Genomic DNA, 19,229 nt, shown 5'->3' with positions numbered 1-19,229 from the left:
GAGATTTGAACTGTGATCTGTGCTACTGGAAGGCCTTCTGTGTGATACTATGTATGCTATATTGTCTACCCTAAGAAAAGCTCACCTCTCAACTGGACTTTACAGAACAAGTTAACTGTCCAACAAAAGAAATTAATCATTGATTTTGTCTCTATAAATTCTGTTATAGAGGCTGGAGGAATCAAGTTCATGTTGGAAAAGTGGGTGAAGCTTTGGGGACTACTTCTATGGTGTAGGCAATGGAAGTTATTGGTCGGGAATCAAATACAATGAGGGTCCCATTTTAAGCACATTGAACCATATTTGCTTCTGGCAAGGAGGCAGAAGAGGGGGCAAAAGAAAAGGTAGAATCTCTTTTTTCTTTAACCCATTGACCTTGTGTCATTCAAACTAAATCTCAGCGGCTACTGTAGGGAAAGGGAGCCTAAGGTAGAAGAGAGAGGGGGAAAAAACTTGTGCCCGAGCTTTCAAGAGTCCGGGTCTGGTATTAATAAAAACATTTAAGGATATTTTCAAGGGTAACTGGCTACTCTCTATTACCAAGAGATAGATGTGTTTCCTCTATAGAAAGAAATTGGGTGGAATCTCCTAACAAAGGAAAAAGTCCAGAACCTTTATGAACATGGTGGACAGAATGAACAGGTATCCAGTGAGAAGTTTTCTGAAATGCAGGGTAGTGGCCTATGAAAGGATTAAAGGCAGATGGGCAGGATTAGCACATCACTCTCTTGTGGAAGGGAAAGGAATTATCATTTACTGTAGCTTTCCCCTTTGCCAAGAACTGTGCTTGCAGCTATATAAAAATACTTGTTTTCATCTGATTTCATTTCCACAAAACTCTAAATGTTATTGTTACCTGTACTTCTAAAGATATAGAAAGCAAAGCTCAGAAAGTTTTCAATGACTTGTCAAGGTCACAAAATCAGTAACAAGGTAGATTCAAGATTTGAATTAATGTCTGCTAGACTTGAAAGCACTTTCTCTTGTTCCCAAACTGTGCTCCAAGCTACCTGTGGTGCTGTTGTTAATTCACAGGGATACATGGGTTATTTTAAATATGTGAGGGAAACAAAGCAATACTCGACATCAGTCAGTTACTATGTGAATTGGTGGCTCTCAGTTTCAATATTAGATTGCACTTTCCTTTTGATACAATTTTTGTGAAGCTGGGTTTTTGGTGGTTGCTGTGATCAAAAATCAAGTGCTATTTGAAAATCAATGTGAAACAGAATTGTAGTATCTGATATGATTCCAAGGTTTGAGAAGATAAGTGGTGTCCCACAGGTACACACATTTCATTAATAGGTAGTTTTGTTATTTAGGCATGAAATAAAACTATTATTTTCCCTTTCAATTTGTGTGTATTATTTTTCAAATGACCGCTAGGCAGGGCATAAATATTTACTAAGTTGTCAGACCTACTACTTAGTAAATGGAACTGTTAGGTACTTCTTTTGGTCTATGGTCCTTATAACAATATTACTAAGACATTAAAGGCATACCAAGATTTTTAGAACCCCTTTATTTATTTTATGTTGTAGCTTTATTTACCATACCATTCTCCTTCGTCCCTTCCTTCCCTCCTCTTTCCTTGCTTTCCTCACTCTCCCAATATTCTTCATCATGATATTTTGCCTTTACTCATAATATTATATTAATGTATTAATATGGTAAATTGTTGTTTTTAAATACATGTTATTCAAAACATAGGTGATAAAATATAAATAGGTATGGCAGCCAACAATTAATTCATGATTAATTTGACAAAAACACAGAGAAATTGTTCTTCCCCTCAATTAACTTCTAATTGGATGTAGAGACAGACATGTTATCAGTATTACAACATTAGACTCTATTAGTTGTTCATGTACTCAACAGATATTTATTGCATCTGACTTTGACCTAGGCACTGTGCTAGACACCAGAAAGACAATGGTGGACAAGACAACCTGGTTCCTGCCCTCATGAAACTCAGTCTGAAGTTAATAAACAACATAATCCTATGGACTATGAGAAACAAACTGAGGGCCTCAGAGGGGAGGAGGGTGGGGGAATGGGATAGACTGGTGATGGGTAGTAAGGAGGGCACGTATTGCATGGAGCACTGGGTGTTATACGCAACTAATGAATCATCGAACTTTACATCGGACACCGGGGATGTACTGTATGGTGACTAACATAATATAATAAAAAATCATTAAATAAAAAAAATAAAAAATAAAATAAACAACATAATCATAAATGTTTTCATTATATTTAACACAAATAAACAGAATAATGTGATAGAGAAAGTAGAGGTTTTATTGATCATGGTGATTAGGGAAGGCCTTCCTATTGAGGTCATCTTTAAACTAAAACTCAGAAAGACGTGGAAGTGCTAGTCATATAAAGCGCTGAGTGCTACAGACTAAATGTTTGTGTCCCCTCAAAATTCATAAGTTGAAAACTATATGATGATATTTGGAGGTGGTATCTTTGGGAGGTCATTAGGTCATGAGGATAGAATCCTCATGAATGAAATTAGTGCCATTGTAAAAGAGACCCCAGAAAGCTCCCTATCTCCTCCCGTGTGAGGTCACAGAGAGAAGATGGCTATCTATAAACCAGGAAGTAGGACTTTACTAGACACTGAATCTGTTATTACCTTGATCTTGGACTTCTTAGCTTCCAGAACTGTGATAAATAAATGTTTTTATTTATAAATCATGTAGTCTATGGTATTCTGTTATAGCAGCCTGAATGGACTAAGACACTGGAAAAAAGCAAATGTAAACTTCATAAAACTTATATAAAGGAATATGGAAGTAGAGGACAACCTTCATACCTCCCTGTTCTCCTTGTTCATATGACTCTCCCAGCTGTATTCTTTGTCTGGCATAATGTATATTAAAAGTCTTGGCACACGGTTGGCAAATAGAAAGTGATCAATAAATCTTGATTTACCTTTCCTTTTCCTTTTTTCTCTGTTGCATTTGCAATCTATTTACCTTGTTTATTCTTACTGTTTTCTGCTTCTGGTTCTGCCTACCACTAGTCTTTTTCCCTTGGTTTTCCATATTTAACCACATGGATAAACGGATCATGCAGTGTGTAATACTCTCTTCCACATTCTTGACAGTATGAACTAAATAATGACCCAAAAATGTCATACAAGTGCAAAACATACAACAAAATGCTTAATATACAGTGATCAACTGGATATTTGTCTATCTGTATTTATTTTATCTGGAAGTTGAAAATATGGAGTGTGGCCCCTTGATCCGTGTAAGCAATTCGAGAAGGGAGGATGATAAAGAAAGCAACAGCTTCTCTTTGCTCTAGCATGGCTAAAAGTTGGGGAGAGAAGATCTAGAATCTCAATTTTAGAAAACGTATTGAAACTACCGGTGAGATTTCTATTCAAGATAAAAGGCCAGGAGAAGAAGAAAACTAAGAAAAGGTGGGGTGAATCATTGAAATAATTATAAAGCTTAAGACTGAGTTTCAGTTAGGTAGGAAATAAGTGTTTTTAAGGAGGGCAAATTAGATTTGTGTCTTAACAAGATCATTATTAGGCACACCTGGGTGGCTCATTTGGTTAAGTGTCCAACTTTGCCTTGGGTCATGATCTCAGGGTCGTAGGATCGAGTCCTCATTGGGCTCTCTGCTCAGCTGAGGGTCTGCCTGTCCCTCTCCTTTTGCCCCTCCCCCTGCTTGTGCTCTCTCTCTGTCTCTCTCTCTTAAATAAATAAAATCTTAAAAAAATAAATTAAAAGTTCATTAGCAAAGTAATGAGGGGGCTGGGGACAATGTAAGCCAAGAAGTTGACAGTTTCTATAATAATGCAGGACAGAGCTGAGGGCCTGAGGAGGTTGAGGAGATACACTTAGATGAAAATGTATAGATTTAGGTGACTGTTTGGAAGGGACAGTGAGTGGAGAAAAAGATGGAAAAAGAAACCAGGATATCTTCCAAATTTCTAGCTTGAGTAAGCTAGTAGATAATGGTGCTAGCAGAGATCAAGATTGGGCGTATAGGAGCAGAAGCAAATTTGGGGAAGAAACATTAAATTTAATTTTGGATTTTTTCAAGTTTTAAATGATTGTGGGATAATTTTAAGATTTATTTTCTCTAGTAGGGTTATTACTAAATTTATGACCAAAGCCATCTTTTCCTTTCCTCACCTATCCCAGCCCTGTATTAAGCAATTTTAGAATCTTCTCATTTTGTAGCAAAATTACTCAGTTTATGGGTTATCATGACCTCACAATTATTTTAATGTTAAACTGTGATTGCATGAGGTTTAAATACAAAGTGTATGTGTATTTAGTGCGTACCTCCTAAATGCTGGCTTTCTTCCTTTTTATATTACTGCACTGCTTCAGGGATAAAAGAAAAGTCTGTTTCTCTGCTATTGCATATCTGTAACATTTTAGAAAGGAAAAAGTACAATAATACTGATTTCATAAGCAAAAAGAAAAAAAAAACCGAAAATGAGTATTTACTTAAATTTTCCTCCCTTGATACCAAGCTGTATTCTTTTCTGGGGTGGGCTAGTACCTCCACTGCAAGATATTCACACCATGCTTATTTTTGCTCAAGCTTTTTCCTCTGTCTGGAATAACTTCCTCCCTTTCAACTTTAAGAGAATCACCCCCTTATCGAAACACAGTTCAACCTTAAACTGTTTCACATAACTTCTTAATTGATTGGCAGTGACTGCTTCTCTCTCCAATTTCTTAAAGTATTATTATATTGTCTATCACACCACTAATCATGTGATCATATTTTATATAATCTGTTCTCTAATCACTTCATCTGTGGTAATGTTACCCGGCTAGGCTCTAAATTAGTTGGGGACTAGGCACACATTTTATATTTCTTTTCTCTCTCTCACAGTGTTTAGCACAGTGCTAAATATACAGTTGGTGTTTAATCAGTGCAACAAATTGATGCTGTGAAATGCAGATTTGTAAAAGAGTTTCAGGAACCTAGATTTTTGAGAAGTAGGTACAGTAACTTCTAGATGTACTCACACCAGTTATGTTTCTAATGAAGATAAAAAGGTGATAACCAAATCGGCTGAAGAGTGGATGAGATAGTGTAGAGGTGGCATAAATGTAGTTGAATTCTTTTCAGACCCCACAAATTGATAAGGATGAATATCTAGTTTATTCTAAAATATAGGAATTAAGTTTCACATGGCTAGATCCAGAAATTATCTCCTCTTTGTCATGTTTATAGTAGTGTTTCCTATAAAGGTTTTAATCCAAACACAAACAAACAAACAAAAAAAACTGGCTCTAAATCTGATCAAGAATTTTACTGAGATTTGCAGACTAAAAAAAACAAAAAAACAAAACAAAAAAACCAACTTCATTTAGTCTTTTCTAATGACTCATACAATAAAAGTTTGGGGTAGCCAAAAAAGTAGAGTGAAAATTATATAATGCACTTACTGGCCAGGCCTAGCTGAATGAGCAAGTTATTCCTTCTGTGTGTATTGGAACTTTTGGAGCTGTGTTAATAATTTTAGGCCATGAGGGTGTCATTTACCTGTAATTTATTAAATGCAACCCTCATAGTCTGAAAAAGTAGAGAGACTCATTTATATTTTAGGGGGAAAATGCACTTAACAGAGAAGATCTAATCGGTTAAAAAAACATATAATTTAGTAATTCCAAAAAATCCAAACCACACTGGCAATTACCAATAACCTTGAAATACCTCCACTGTAATCTCCTTTGGGGCTACAGGCCACTTGTGTTCATATTTTTCTTTCACAGTTTGCTCCGTGTTAGCAGTTGGATTTGAATTCTCAACACGCACTCCATGGCTTGGCTTACCCACCAGATTTTGAACAGATTTTACCATATTCTTTAAATCCTCTGGATAAGGAGTTGGATATCGTTTTAGGTTTATTTCAACCTAGAAGTTTATAAAAAGAAATTTAACATAAAAATACCTTCGGCAAACATGTTCACAAAACTACTCCATTTTATGTGCAGTAGTAAAACCAAATGCAATATAGTGAGTGTTGAGCTGGCTGAGAAACTGTACTGTAGAGTAGAGCACATGGTATTCTTTGCACATTCTGCCCTCATGGGGCTTCTTCCCACCCTGCCCACCTTCTAGATTAGAAACAATTTTAGGGTTCTATTCTATCTTTAGACCTACCCTGCAAATGGTTAAAATAGCAGTAGGTCAAACATATAAGTGACTGGTAATCTGAAAATTTTAAGCATAACTATCAGCTGCTTTTATACTTTAGAGGCTGTTCCTTCACTATCTTAATTATTTATAAGTAATTATTTTCATGTTAAAATATCTTTGGAATATCAATGTAGATGATAAGAGGAGACCCCAAGAGATTTACAAGTAGAGTTTATCACGGATTTAAAAAATGGGGGAATTGTCAGTATCTGCTACCAAATATGCATCAGCTCTATATTAATTAGCATGTTATATCAAAAGGTCAGGGAGCTAATTCTTGTTAAAACTTAAAAAGAATTTGCTTCAAGGTGGCTTTTATATTTAGTTTTTACCCTAATAAAGTCACATGCTTTGTAGGTAATGTCTTAAAAGAACAAGAAATTTAAAAATTTAGGAGGAGATTTTCTAAGATGTTCTAGATAAACATGTTAATTTTGGCTTATATTACCCAGATATTTATTTCCATTCTTGAATTCATTTTTGTTGTATTGATCTGACTTTAGGGAACATATATGTTAATGATTATTCTTCACATTTAATTTAAAGAGAGAAAATACGAGACACTTCCAAATAGAAAATCCCATTATCAGAATATTTAAAATATACTTAAATTGGAATAAATACAAATTATCCATGCTGATTAAAAGGGAGTGGGAAGGAAAACAAGGAGCAGGTTTATTTGTCCTGGCTTCTTCCAACTGTCATGGCTTTTTGCATCTGAGTAGAACCAACTTTACAAAATGGAATGGTTTATGTGATTGTGGTGAATATGTGTCTGTGGAAAGTGTGTGCGGGGATAGGTTGGGAGGAAGGGAGAAGAAAGCAAAGCTGAAAAAGGAAGGAGTGGGAATGAGAGGAAAGGAGAAAGTGGGGTGGGGCACATACATACCCACCCACCCACACCCATGTAATTCATGGGATGTAAGAAATTATGATGGTGGCATAGATCTGAGGATTATACATATGAATTCAAACACTTTTGCTCATCTGCAGTTTTAGCAAATCCACCAACTTTGTTATATTTATCTTCCTTGTGGCTCATTTTCCACATCAAATACTGGGATTGGACTCCACTTGATGACTTTTAACATTCCTCTTAGTATTAAACATACAAAATTATTTTTCCAATAAATTTTTGGAAAGCTGAGGAAAGACCAAATAATTTTGCTAGTATAAATATTGTAGTCTTTTACACTCCCAAACAAATAAGAATGAAATCAATAATACATAGAAATAAAGCTACAAAAACATAACCCAAGAAAAAGTTAGACTTCTCAGAAAAAAAGTGTTAAGTTGTTAGAATGTAATATAAATATAGCTCAGGGTACTTAATTTATAATGCATTCTTAAATAAACATAAAAAGAATGATATCCATGCTAGACAAAGTCCATTGGGATGCATGCATTCTTGGATCTGCTGTTTAAGTTGGTATTAGAAATGTTAATCACAAATTACATCTAAATTTTAAATTATATTGTTGAACTCATTTAAAAGTACTTGATAGCAAAGGGCTAAAAGTCAAAAAACTACATTTAAAAAATATAGATTGTAGAGTGGTATGGCTATTATGCCAATTAAGAACATCTCTTAATTTTTAATAACCAATGGTATATGAATGAAAAATAATTTTCATGTAGGTCAATAGATTAAAATTCCATGTACCTTAAAAAATCCTCAATGCTAAAATTACACTTCTAAATTGAATCAAAAGCAAAAAAAAAATGTGAAGCGTTCTTTAATTCAATTAAATTCCACACTGAATAATGTAATCTATTTTGTGTAGATACTATGTCTCATCTGACACAATTAGATGACTATTTACTATGGCGACAGTGCCAATATCACACTAAATGTGATATTTTAGTCACATCACCAGAATATGTTTGGGTACTTTATCTCTGAAAAATATTTAAATTTAGAAACAGAAACAGATTTGTCAAGCTAAGGAAGCTTAAGCTTCAGAGCCTGTCACCTACATAGGTTCTTTCCAAAGCCTGTGTACTTATTTATTTACATGGTTATTTCATATTCCTTTCCTTAAAGAGGTCCCTCTCCAAACTGTGGGAGTTTCAGTTCTTATAAAATTTGGATTTGTTCCACCTGGACAATAAGCTCCTTGCTTCCCATTTACTAGTCTACCAACAGAACTTGCTGGACTTGGAGCCAGAAGATTTACCCCCAACAAGCTATCAGCCACTAATCTTTCTGTCCAGTTTCTGCTCATGTATGTAAAATAGGAATGATAATATCTTCAGTTAATCTAGAACTAAAATGAGATAATAACTGTGAAAATCTTTTGAAAATGTATAAATTCTATGCAAAGATAAGATACTATTTTCTAAAATCAGATTCTACTTAGGTATTTTTAAAATCTGAATTTTTTTGGTAATTTAGATTCTACTGCATTTTATATGTATATATATATACACACACATATATATATATATACACACACGCATATATATATATATATATATGCGTGTGTGTATATATATATATATATATATACATACATAAAACTCAATACTACCTGTAACCGTTTGGACTTTTTTTCAGATTGTATACGGCAACAACTATTTATTCAGTATCTGCCATGTGCCAGGTATATGCAAAATGTTTTATAAGGATATTCAATTAATTAATAGTTATTTATTTAATAAATAATATTTATTTTATTGGTTATATAGATTTGGATATAAATAAAAAATAATTATAATTAACATTCTTTAAATACCTTAATTAATTATAATTAAACATAATTTAAATTTCATAACCCATTGAAGCATCTGTTCCTATACCCCTGAGAATAGGGCTCAGGCAGTGTAAATTCCTTGCCCAAAGTCATACAACTATACATAGCAATGCCCAAATTCAAACTCAGGTCTTTGACTCCAGAGCTTATGCTCCAGAAGTGTTACTTGGCTCAGGGCTATTCTCTGATATAAGTAAAGCACGTATTTGTACAATCTTGTAGAAAAGATAGTGTGTGTAAATCTAAAATGTAAATTTTATTGAGTTAAAAAACAAGATAATTTCAATTTTTTAAAACATAAAGCTAGTTTATAATTTCTTCTTAAAGGAAACTATAATATTTTATAATTGTTAGGTTTATAAGCTCTGTAAAAGCGTATTTTATACCCTTTTACAGACTGTTTTGCCTATGCCCTCCTACTTTTTAACTCTTGTGCAATGCTTCAGAAATGAAAAAACATGATCATAAATACAATTTTATTTATAGTTCAGTGATGCCCAAATAAAAACAGTTTCTTTATATTTCTAAATACATAGGCTAGAAATGTTCTCTCATTCTAATATGGATGGAGAAAATGTAAATTCATTTATGATATAAATAGGCGGGAAAAAACTGTCAATTGTTCTTACCAAAATGTTGTGGATATCACTCACCATAAAGTATTTGTTCATTTTACATATACATTTTATTAAAATGCAAGATTTTCACTGCAATGTTACTTCATTTTAATTTTAGAAAAATAGAAATGTTTCACAACATTCTATATATCTCAGATCTAAAAAAAGTGCAGTAAATGCAAATAGCAGCTGCAAGATGTTGGAGACTCCCAAAAGTTTAGCAATGGAAGAAAGAATTCATGTTAATAGCTAGGGCATTTAGAGACGGTATCTTGAATTCTCAAAGAACTGTGGTTTGCTTATATAATGATTAAATTCTAATTTGGCTTGACTGTAAATTCCAGTAAGAGAAGTAATAGTTAATGCTTTGATTACTGATCTTTAGGGATCTTATTCTGGGAATTAATCAGAACATTTTACACAGAAAGGAAACCTATAGGAGTTTTAGTTAGGATTCTCAGCTGGCCTTATATTGCAGAAAGAATATAAGACACAGAATTAGAATCTAGGCCATTACATGTGGATGGTAAAGCTTACCAAAAATGTAGTGTTCTTTCACATCCCATTAAGACATTTTTTTTTCCATTGAACTTTTAAACACCCAACCCACTGAGATAAGGAAGCCCTATTTGCTACAAGTCCCAAACCAATCTTCTCTTACAGGAATTCTCATCATCTGTGCCTTCAAATTAGAGGGAAATTGATGCTTTTTGACAGATGTCCATCTTTGTGTTCAAAGTCCACTCTCAACAAATCTCAATTCGAATCTCATGCTATTTTAAGAATCAGGTTTTAGTTACTTAATCTCCCTCTGAATTGATATACAAAAATGTGTGTATGTGTGGGGGCAATTTAGATTTTATCAATAGTGTCATCAACATTCTGCCCAACTATTGGTATTCCCACACTTTAAAGAAAAAAAATCTTTAAAAATAAAAACATAAATAAAAATGAAGCACCCAACTCAAAAATCATGCCATATATCCCACCATTAGGCACCTCATTATTGATGTTCCCTCCCCTCTGACTTGGTTCTCTCCACCCCATTGCCAATGTCAATGAACAAAAACTTAAATTGAGATCAAACACTGGCAATTGGATGGTTTCTACACGATCAACATTTCTTACCCCAAATCATGCAGAACATACCCCATAAACCACTGTTCCAAGGTTGCCTCTACATGGGGGATTCTCCTACCCCAAACACCTAGGCCTACCTGTCTGCCACTTAGAGAGGGAAGAGTGGTGGATTGTGCTGCAACTGGCAATGGAGTACACATGCTCCTTTCCTGCTGGAGGCCACTTATACAACCCCATGCCAGCTGTGGGTCATTCTGGGGGACGGGCATATCTTGGATCTGCTGATCACACCTGGCCCATGGTGTGCAGCAATCGCCAGACAGTCTGGCAGGTTGGAGAGTAATCCCACGCTGGCCCCTTTCCCAGGGGGCTTGGCAGGAGTGATCCTGTGGGAGAAGGAATCTCCATTTTCTGGGAGAAAGAGGAGCACTGTAGCAATACTTTCACTTTATCATTTTTCTACTCTTGATTTTTTTTTTCACTCTGGGTAATGCATTTAAAACAACCATCAGAAAATTAGTTCAAACTCTGTAATAAAATAGTACCAATATCATATGAATGGGTCACAATTTTTTTCACACAATGCAGCATTCATACTACACTATACACTCTATAAGTAGGGCATTATACTCTAGTCCATTTGGAAGTTGATGACATAGGTCAGTGGTTCCTTTCTAAGTTTTATGTAAATGAAAGGTAAAATGGTGGTAAATTTAATGTATATGTAATGAACCAGAAAAGTGTGATTAATTTATTTTAAGATTTCCGTATATTCCATTCATCATACTTTCATGATGATTTATTTAGAAGTTTGTTTGTGTTCTAATTTGTCCAATAGCCAATGGCATTGGAAATATTCAAATTAGTCAAAACCAAGTGTCTGAGATTTTTGAAACACATATTGTTTCACCAAAATATAAATAAATCAAATATAAATAAGCATAAAGAGAATGTAATCTAAAGTATAATGAGCCTACTCTGATTATAAACAAACCTGGCCACATAACACACAAACAGGGCTTCTAAATAACTGTTTGCATTTACCATATTTTATGTTTTCATTGACACATATACCAGAGTATATTAATGTACTATTTTCTTGTTTAATCCTTTGAATATGGATTTTTAGGAATAAGTATGTAGTTTTTGACATTCAGTGAAGTAAAAGAATGAGTCAGAGGTCCAGTATAGAATGCATCATCCATTGGTTCTAGATTTAACATATGAACTCTCAAAAGAAGAACTGAAATGCTGTAAGGGTCTTTGTTTTAGTTTAGCATTGCTTTTTCTAGAAATTCACAAGTTAAAAAAAATGTTTCTTTGGTTATTAGATAGCACTAACCAAGCATCCAGAAACATTTTTTAAAACCCAAATCTTTAACAAAACTATCACTTTGATTTGGGAATCCACTTTGGATTTTACACAATGATGTAGAGGTGGCCCTTGTCGATTACCTTACTGTCTAAATCTAGTAAGGTTCCAGGGTGCGTTGGTTTAAGAAAAAAGTTTAGAAAATGTGGGAATGAGGGGACAGAAAAGAACACATTACACAATCTAGATCTATTAATAGGATGCACATACAATTACTTAGGCAATTAGTCACTCAGAGTGAGATCTGTTAGTATTCATGATGGAGAAAGTACACAAATAATACCATAAAAGATTAGAGATTCAAGATGTTGCCATGATGATAATATGAAGATCTGATGTTGATAAAATCTGTTCTGTACTTCAAATTTAAATAATGAAAAAATATAGATTTTAAAATTCCACTTTGTTACTTGACTTAGATTAGTTCTAATAAAGGATTTTAAAAAAGATGTTGGAGGTGAAAAAATTGAATATCACCTGCTGTTAGGCACTTGCCTCCTTTAAAACTGGTTTTCTCATTTAAGAAAACTCATAAATTCTTTTCAGATACCCCAGAGACAAAATATTTCAGAGATTTTTAAAGCCAATATAACATATTAATCCATTGGCTCGTCCATAAATGTATACTTTGGTCTCCTATGGCCTGCCTGGTGCCTTGCTTAGTGATTAAAAGAAAACCATTTCAATGTTTCAAAAATGTAATAAGGTGCTTCGATAAAGCCGATCACCCAGATTCGTTGGTTTGTTTTGGCTTTCTCTCACCTTGAATCTCTTTCATGTTGTTACTCTGTAAGATGGGGTGGTGTATCAAATTTGCTCAGTCAGAATTGGGACAGGAGTCTCATTCTGAAGCACACCAAGGCTTCTCAAGTTACCGTACTGCTATAATGAAGATGTGAAGATGTATCTGACCTTCAAGCAGAGGTCACTCAATTTGTCCCAAAGTCTATTTAAATAATAACAATGGACAAACAAAAATAATGAGAAGAAAGAAGAAACAAAATGAAAAGTTTCACCTTAACTTTCCCAGCATTTTCGTCATCTTCCTTTTTTTCTTCAAATTCAAAGGCAACAGTCATGCGTTGTTGTCTCTGCTCTTCCCACAGGGTAGGGTTAAAGCTGTCACTGTCTGACTGGAAATCTACAGTTAGATTCCAAAGTATTATTGCTTTTTTTTACATGAAGTGTTATTAATAGAGCTTAGTACACTATGCAAAAAATGGCAATAGGTACTACAAACAAGTACAAACATAAAAAAAGGGAAAAATAAAGAGAAAGAAAGAAGGAAATAGAGGAAAAAAAAAGAAAGAGAAGAGAGGGAATAAAATTCCCTTGATATTTGTTACATGGTTTTTTACATCTTAATTCAAATTCAGCTTTCCTAAGTACATATTAATTATATATTGGGATGGGGAAGTTTTCTAGTGTGGAGAACGGGCTCTCCAAAGGAAAATAATAATAATAATAACAATAATAATAATAATAATAATAAAGAGAGCTGGACTATACATTTTAAAATATTATTTTTAAAAATCTTCAACTAACACACCAGTGGTAGTACTAATATATCCTCAGTTTGTTAATGAGAAAACTCTAGGGGCGCCTGGGTGGCATAGCAGTTAAGCGTCTGTCTTCGGCTCAGGGCGTGATCCTGGCGTTATGGGATCGAGCCCCACATCAGGCTCCTCTGCTGGGAGCCTGCTCTTCCTCTCCCACTCCCCCTGCTTGTGTTCCCTCTCTCACTGGCTGTCTCTATCTCTGTCGAATAAATAAATAAAATCTTTAAAAAAAAAAAGAGAAAACTCTAGCTGAGTTTTAAGAGATTTGCTCAAAGTTGTATAGCTTCTCTGGGTCAATGCAGGATTCTGTTCCAAGTCTGTGATTACAGAGCCGATACCCATATTTGTAGCTACTGAGCTCTATCAGGATTTTGTAAAAGATACTACATAACATTGGTTTTTCGGTAAAATGTGTGAGATTGCAAGCTTTTCTTTGTGTGTGTATGTGTGTGTGTAGTTGTGGGGGTAGTGGAGGGGAGCTTGTTTTTGGGGTAACTTTAAGATTATGGTCTCAAAACTAGTCTAAATATGACTCAAATTAACAAGGAAAATAAGCAGCTTATAAATCTTTAATTTATATCAAAAAATGTAGGCTAATAGTAATATCTTCCTTACCAACATTAATTGTGAAGATCACATGAAAAAGCAATACAAGTACTTAGTTTAGTCTAAATTCTTTCCCAAAAGATGACCTTTATCATATATTTCCTTTTTTGTTGCAAGGGATTCTGAAGATTCATTTATTATACTTCTGCCTGAAAAGCCAAAGGGTGACGTACTCAAAGTTCAAGAAAATTTTCCTATTACTGTTCTTCTTTCCTCAAAGGAAAGCAGAACAAAACCAAACCAGTCTAATTCCTTAACATCGTACCTTGCCTGACTAGTTATACCTCACTCCCCGCAATAAATGAGGGATTTAATATGTGAGACTGTATCTCAGAAATGACCAGCAAATCTGAGACTCTTTACACTTTTCCCTACATTTTCTTGAAATGAAATATTTCAGTAAGCTAGGGATACTAATATGAAAATATAAGTAAAGTTGCATGAATAAAAACAATCCTTAATTAAGGTTTTTCTTATAGCATATGTAAACATGGTGACTTCTCTTGCATAAATTCAAAAGATCAATTTTACTGAAGTCTGAAAAAAATATGAAACAATCTTTCCTTTTCCTACTTTTGTTAGTCGAAATTTGACTAAAAGATTCTAAAGTATCCCAAAATGATTCACTTATATTTGTAAGTCAAAGACTAATGATGTTTATTATAATTATCCCTGAAAATAGATCCATAAACAGACAGTTGCTTTTAAAATGTGCTCTCATTCAAGAGGATTGGGTGGATTTAATCCATGGGTGAAGTAAAGTGGGTTTACTCTTCTAAGAATTACCATTACTGTGAGACTGTAGAAAATATGTGTGGCAGCCTGTTCCGGCTTGGGTGAAGGAGCCTATGCAGGTGCCACAAGATAAAGGATAAACCTCCTTTAAAAATTTTATGAAATTTGTCATCATAAAGGATAGAAGATTTAATTTTAAAAAAGGTTTAGGTTTTCAACAAGTATTCCTATCAAAGCTACTGACATCATTTAGAGAAATTCCACTTGAAAGAGAAAGAATGGTCATTATTTTCAAGTCATCTCTTTATGGTTGACTCTTAACATGAAATAATTTGGGGCCTGGGATCACTGGACAATATGTTTAAATTGTGCTCATGAAATTGGTGAACACAGAAAATAAAACAGTACATTGAACCTTCCTTAAGGTCAGACTCTTCTTAGCCTATTTCAGTTGGCTGGATACTACATTTAGTGACCTAGTCCTATGTCTTACAATCCACCAAGGGAAGTTGTTCCTAGAAATCAACATTTTCACATAAGATATGAAGAGGGAGAGTTACGTTTTTGGAATCTTACTTGAAATAATATAGTGGACGTTGATTTTGTATCCTGCAACTTTACTGAATTCATTTATCAGCTTTAGCAGCTTTTGGGTAGTCTTTAGTGTTTTCTATATAGAGTATCATGTCATCCACAAATAGTGACAATTTGACTTCTTCCTTGCCGATTATGGAAGATAAGATTCATGCTTAGGGTTAACCCCTGGATGATTTATATGTGTCATGTAATTACTTTTATAGCCTTGCCCATGGGCCAGATTCCTGGCCAGAGATCAGAACAAAATTAATCCCTTTTATCCATGATCATATAAGCATAGGAGACATTTTTACTGACAATTTACCTTCATCACCACGAGGTTGCTGGGGAAACATGTAGTTAGTCAATACTCTTTGCTTTGTTTCTGGATGGGCTTCAGTTTGTAAAGGGATAAGGGCTTTGGACTAGAAGCAAAGAACATATAAATCAGATTAATAGGATAGCAAATATGAAGAATATTACTTTTAGAGAAGATAACGGTCAATAGTCTGGCCTCACTGAGCTGAATGAACAATTAAAAGAAAGGCAGGGAAAAAAGTAATGAAATAAGAAAGCATCTCATAAAATAAGACTGTTGCTGAGGAATATTCTCAAATTCTAAGGTCTTTATGCTGAGAGTTTCTTTTTCTCTAGTACACTCTTTTACAAAACCTATTCATCTTCACTGGCAATATCAGTTTTAATCTTAAAGAGACCAAGATGTATTAAATTGTTTCAACTAAGTGAGCTTTTGGTGTGGTTCTATATACTCACTCATTTTCACAACCTGCTGCCCTAAAAAGACAAATGGAAATTGCTATCAAATTCATGCTATTGCAAGATCATCTATGAATTTAATTAGGTTAAAACATAAGGATTTTTTAAGAGATAGTACTTTTTGTATCTGCTATATCAACAATATATTTCTTAAGAATGGCAATATTTCATTCTTTATTATTGATTTGATTTTAGAAATACTATTTCTGAAGGGTGTTTTAGAGCTCTGATATTATATACTATACATATAAATACACTACATATAAATATATTGGAAATGATGGTATCTAATGTTTAAAAATTGGTTTATTTCATGACATTTATCAATGGGAGTGAAGCACAAGGGGGATTTGGGATACCAACTTGTCTCATGAAACTGAGTCAGAAACACATTAAATCACTGTTCTAAATAAAAGTTAAATGATGCAGTCACCGTTCAGTTCATTCTCCCACAAGAATAATAAATCATAATATTAGTGGATGTTTTTTCACAACGCAAGACTGTAGCATAGACTGTTCCATTAGCATAGCTCACATTGAATCCAGAAATGATTTACTTATATTGATATATTAATGCCTTGAAAAATCTATAGTTCATTGATAAGATTGGAATTTGAATGACAATCTTATTTTTTTTTTTTTTACTCAGCAGATGGAAGCAAGTGCTATAATGACTGTAGGGACACAAACATTCTAGTGCTTACAATCTGTACAGATTTATCTTATTTTTTCACAAAAGTAGCCCAATACCTAGAAGTCTGAATGATGATGCTACTTTTATGCTCAGGAAATGACAAGAAACTAAATTCAGATGATGTGTTTTCATTTGGCTATTCATATTTGGGGGTGTTTCAAAATTTTAGGATTATAAGATGAAAGTAAAAAAGACCAATAAACTATGTCAAAATTATCTGTCATCAGTTTTTTTCTGGTGGCAAATCAGATGTCTTCAACTGTTTCTTGTTATTTTCCTTATTAAAGTTACTCATTAACACTTGATGACTGATTCAATTATAATCTACTTATGCGAGTATAAAAAATAATATCAAACCAATTACAGAAAGTACTGGTAATAGTTGCAAAAACTATCTGAGAACTTCTTATATAAAATTTTAGGATCAAGTTGATCATAATTAAAAGTATGAAAAAAAAGGGAACATGTCCTCTGTGGGGACTACATTAATGATTTCTTATTCTTTACCTTCAGAGATTTAATTAAAGAATGTCCCCTAAGGACATATATGTACTACTTAGAAATAAAAAGGTATGAAAATGATCAATTTTGTGTATTAGATCTCTGGGAATGAAGTAGATGCTAAATCAAAGTATTTAAAGAGGGTGGGGATTATAGTACCGTATTGTCTGTATATAACTTGAATTGCTATCGTTACAAAAATCTCTCTTTTAGAAGATAAAGAATCTATATTTTGCAGTAATTGTTAAGAGTATCTATTGGGAATAAGTTAGTAATTCAAAGTTTCAATTATAGTTTATCTTAATAAATAAAATAAATCAGGTAATAAAAGTTTTTACCTGATTGTCAGAAAGCCACAAAGCTGCAAGCTCTTTAAGTTTGGTAAATGAGAATGGTAAATTCTTCAATCTGCAAAAACAAGAAAATTCTAATAGCATGGGTGAAGACGGAAATAGCTCGTTTTTATGAAGAATTATTTAAAATAATGTAACTTATTCGTTTCATTCTTCTCTCCAATTCTTTCTCTCCAGTAGTCTGAGCAATCTTCAAAAAGTGAAAATTTCCTGCTTACAACCCTTCAAATGCTTCCTATCATTTCTAGGATAAAATCCAGAATTGTTAACATGCTTTGTCAAACCTTACAAGATCTGGCCCCTCAGGCCTCTCCAGAAACTTATGCGACTCTTTTTTGGACTTAGTCTTCCCAGTGGCACTGACGGGCTTTCTAGCAGCCCACTACGAGGATTAGCCAAACTTTTCTCTCTGTCTGGAATATTCTTTCTCCCCAGCTTCACTAAACTAAATCCCACATGTCCTTTAGCTCTCACCTTAAATGTCATTTTCTCAAAGAGGCTTTTCCTGACTCTTCATTTAAATTACTTTCCCCAACGTAGTCTCAAAGTACCTTATATTCTCTTTGATGGAACATACCAAAGTTTGTAATTATATATTTATTTTTGTGATTACTTTTTTACTGGGTGATAGCCCCACAACATTGTTGCCTCCATGATGGGAAGAGGTCATGTCTGTCATCCTACTAAAGGTATCTACAGCTCCCAATGTTATGCTGACTCCCCAAAGTGTGTCCTTTTGTTCTCTCACTGTTTGTATACTGTGTAGTAAATATTCCAAGAGGGAATCTTAAAAAATGGATTTTGAGGTACATGAAGTTTGGCATCAGCTTTGGTATTCAATCAAAATGATCTAGTTTTGGCTTCAGCCTTTGAAGGACCAAATTAGCAAATGCCTACTTAAACATACTATCTGATATCCCTGAAATTGTGCATGATGAATGAATTGTGATTACATAGGTTACCATCACAGCTACTCAGCAAAGTGCTAACACAATCAAGGCATGCTGATGGATTTACTGTTAATTTCTGCATGTTCACTTTTGAATATACATACACATTTTAGATAGAACATGGAATAAAAATTTCCTTAAGTCTTTAATATATTGGAACTCTTTCAGCCAATTGATGAGTACATATATTTTGATAATGGAAATGGAAAATGTTACAATAATTAATAAAGATTATGGAAGTAATGTGATATGTAAAAGCAGTAAAATGCTTTCAAATAATTTAATAAATGTGAAAAGATATTGACAGCCAATACAAACATCAACAGTGTGTATTAGCCAGATAACTTTGGGAAGAATATAATAACCTCTCTGAGCTCATAAATATTTATAAAACATAAATAAGAATATAAAGAGTAACAGAGACTAACTTATAATTCTTTTTTTATAGAATATTTTGTTATATT

General features: G+C 33.7%; 1 protein-coding gene across 2 annotated transcripts in view; it reads right to left on the bottom strand.

Annotated features, from left to right (window-relative positions):
- The window catches only part of LRRC7 (leucine rich repeat containing 7), a 312,980-nt gene that overhangs the window by 87,742 nt on the left and 206,009 nt on the right, over positions 1-19,229 (bottom strand). For both annotated transcript variants that reach the window (XM_045801366.2, XM_045801367.2), the window contains exons 12-16: positions 17,801-17,870; positions 15,816-15,915; positions 13,031-13,155; positions 10,780-11,028; positions 5,707-5,907 (exon numbers count right to left, since the gene is read on the bottom strand). In XM_045801366.2, the coding sequence (XP_045657322.2) occupies positions 5,707-5,907; positions 10,780-11,028; positions 13,031-13,155; positions 15,816-15,915; positions 17,801-17,870 (745 nt within the window). The remainder of the gene's footprint in view (positions 1-5,706; positions 5,908-10,779; positions 11,029-13,030; positions 13,156-15,815; positions 15,916-17,800; positions 17,871-19,229) is intronic.

This window comes from Ursus americanus, chromosome 12, assembly GCF_024610735.1.
Source record: "Ursus americanus isolate L20-20 chromosome 12, mUrsAme1.1.p, whole genome shotgun sequence".
Lineage (NCBI taxonomy): Eukaryota > Metazoa > Chordata > Mammalia > Carnivora > Ursidae > Ursus > Ursus americanus.
This window is presented reverse-complemented; position numbering and strand designations above follow the sequence as displayed.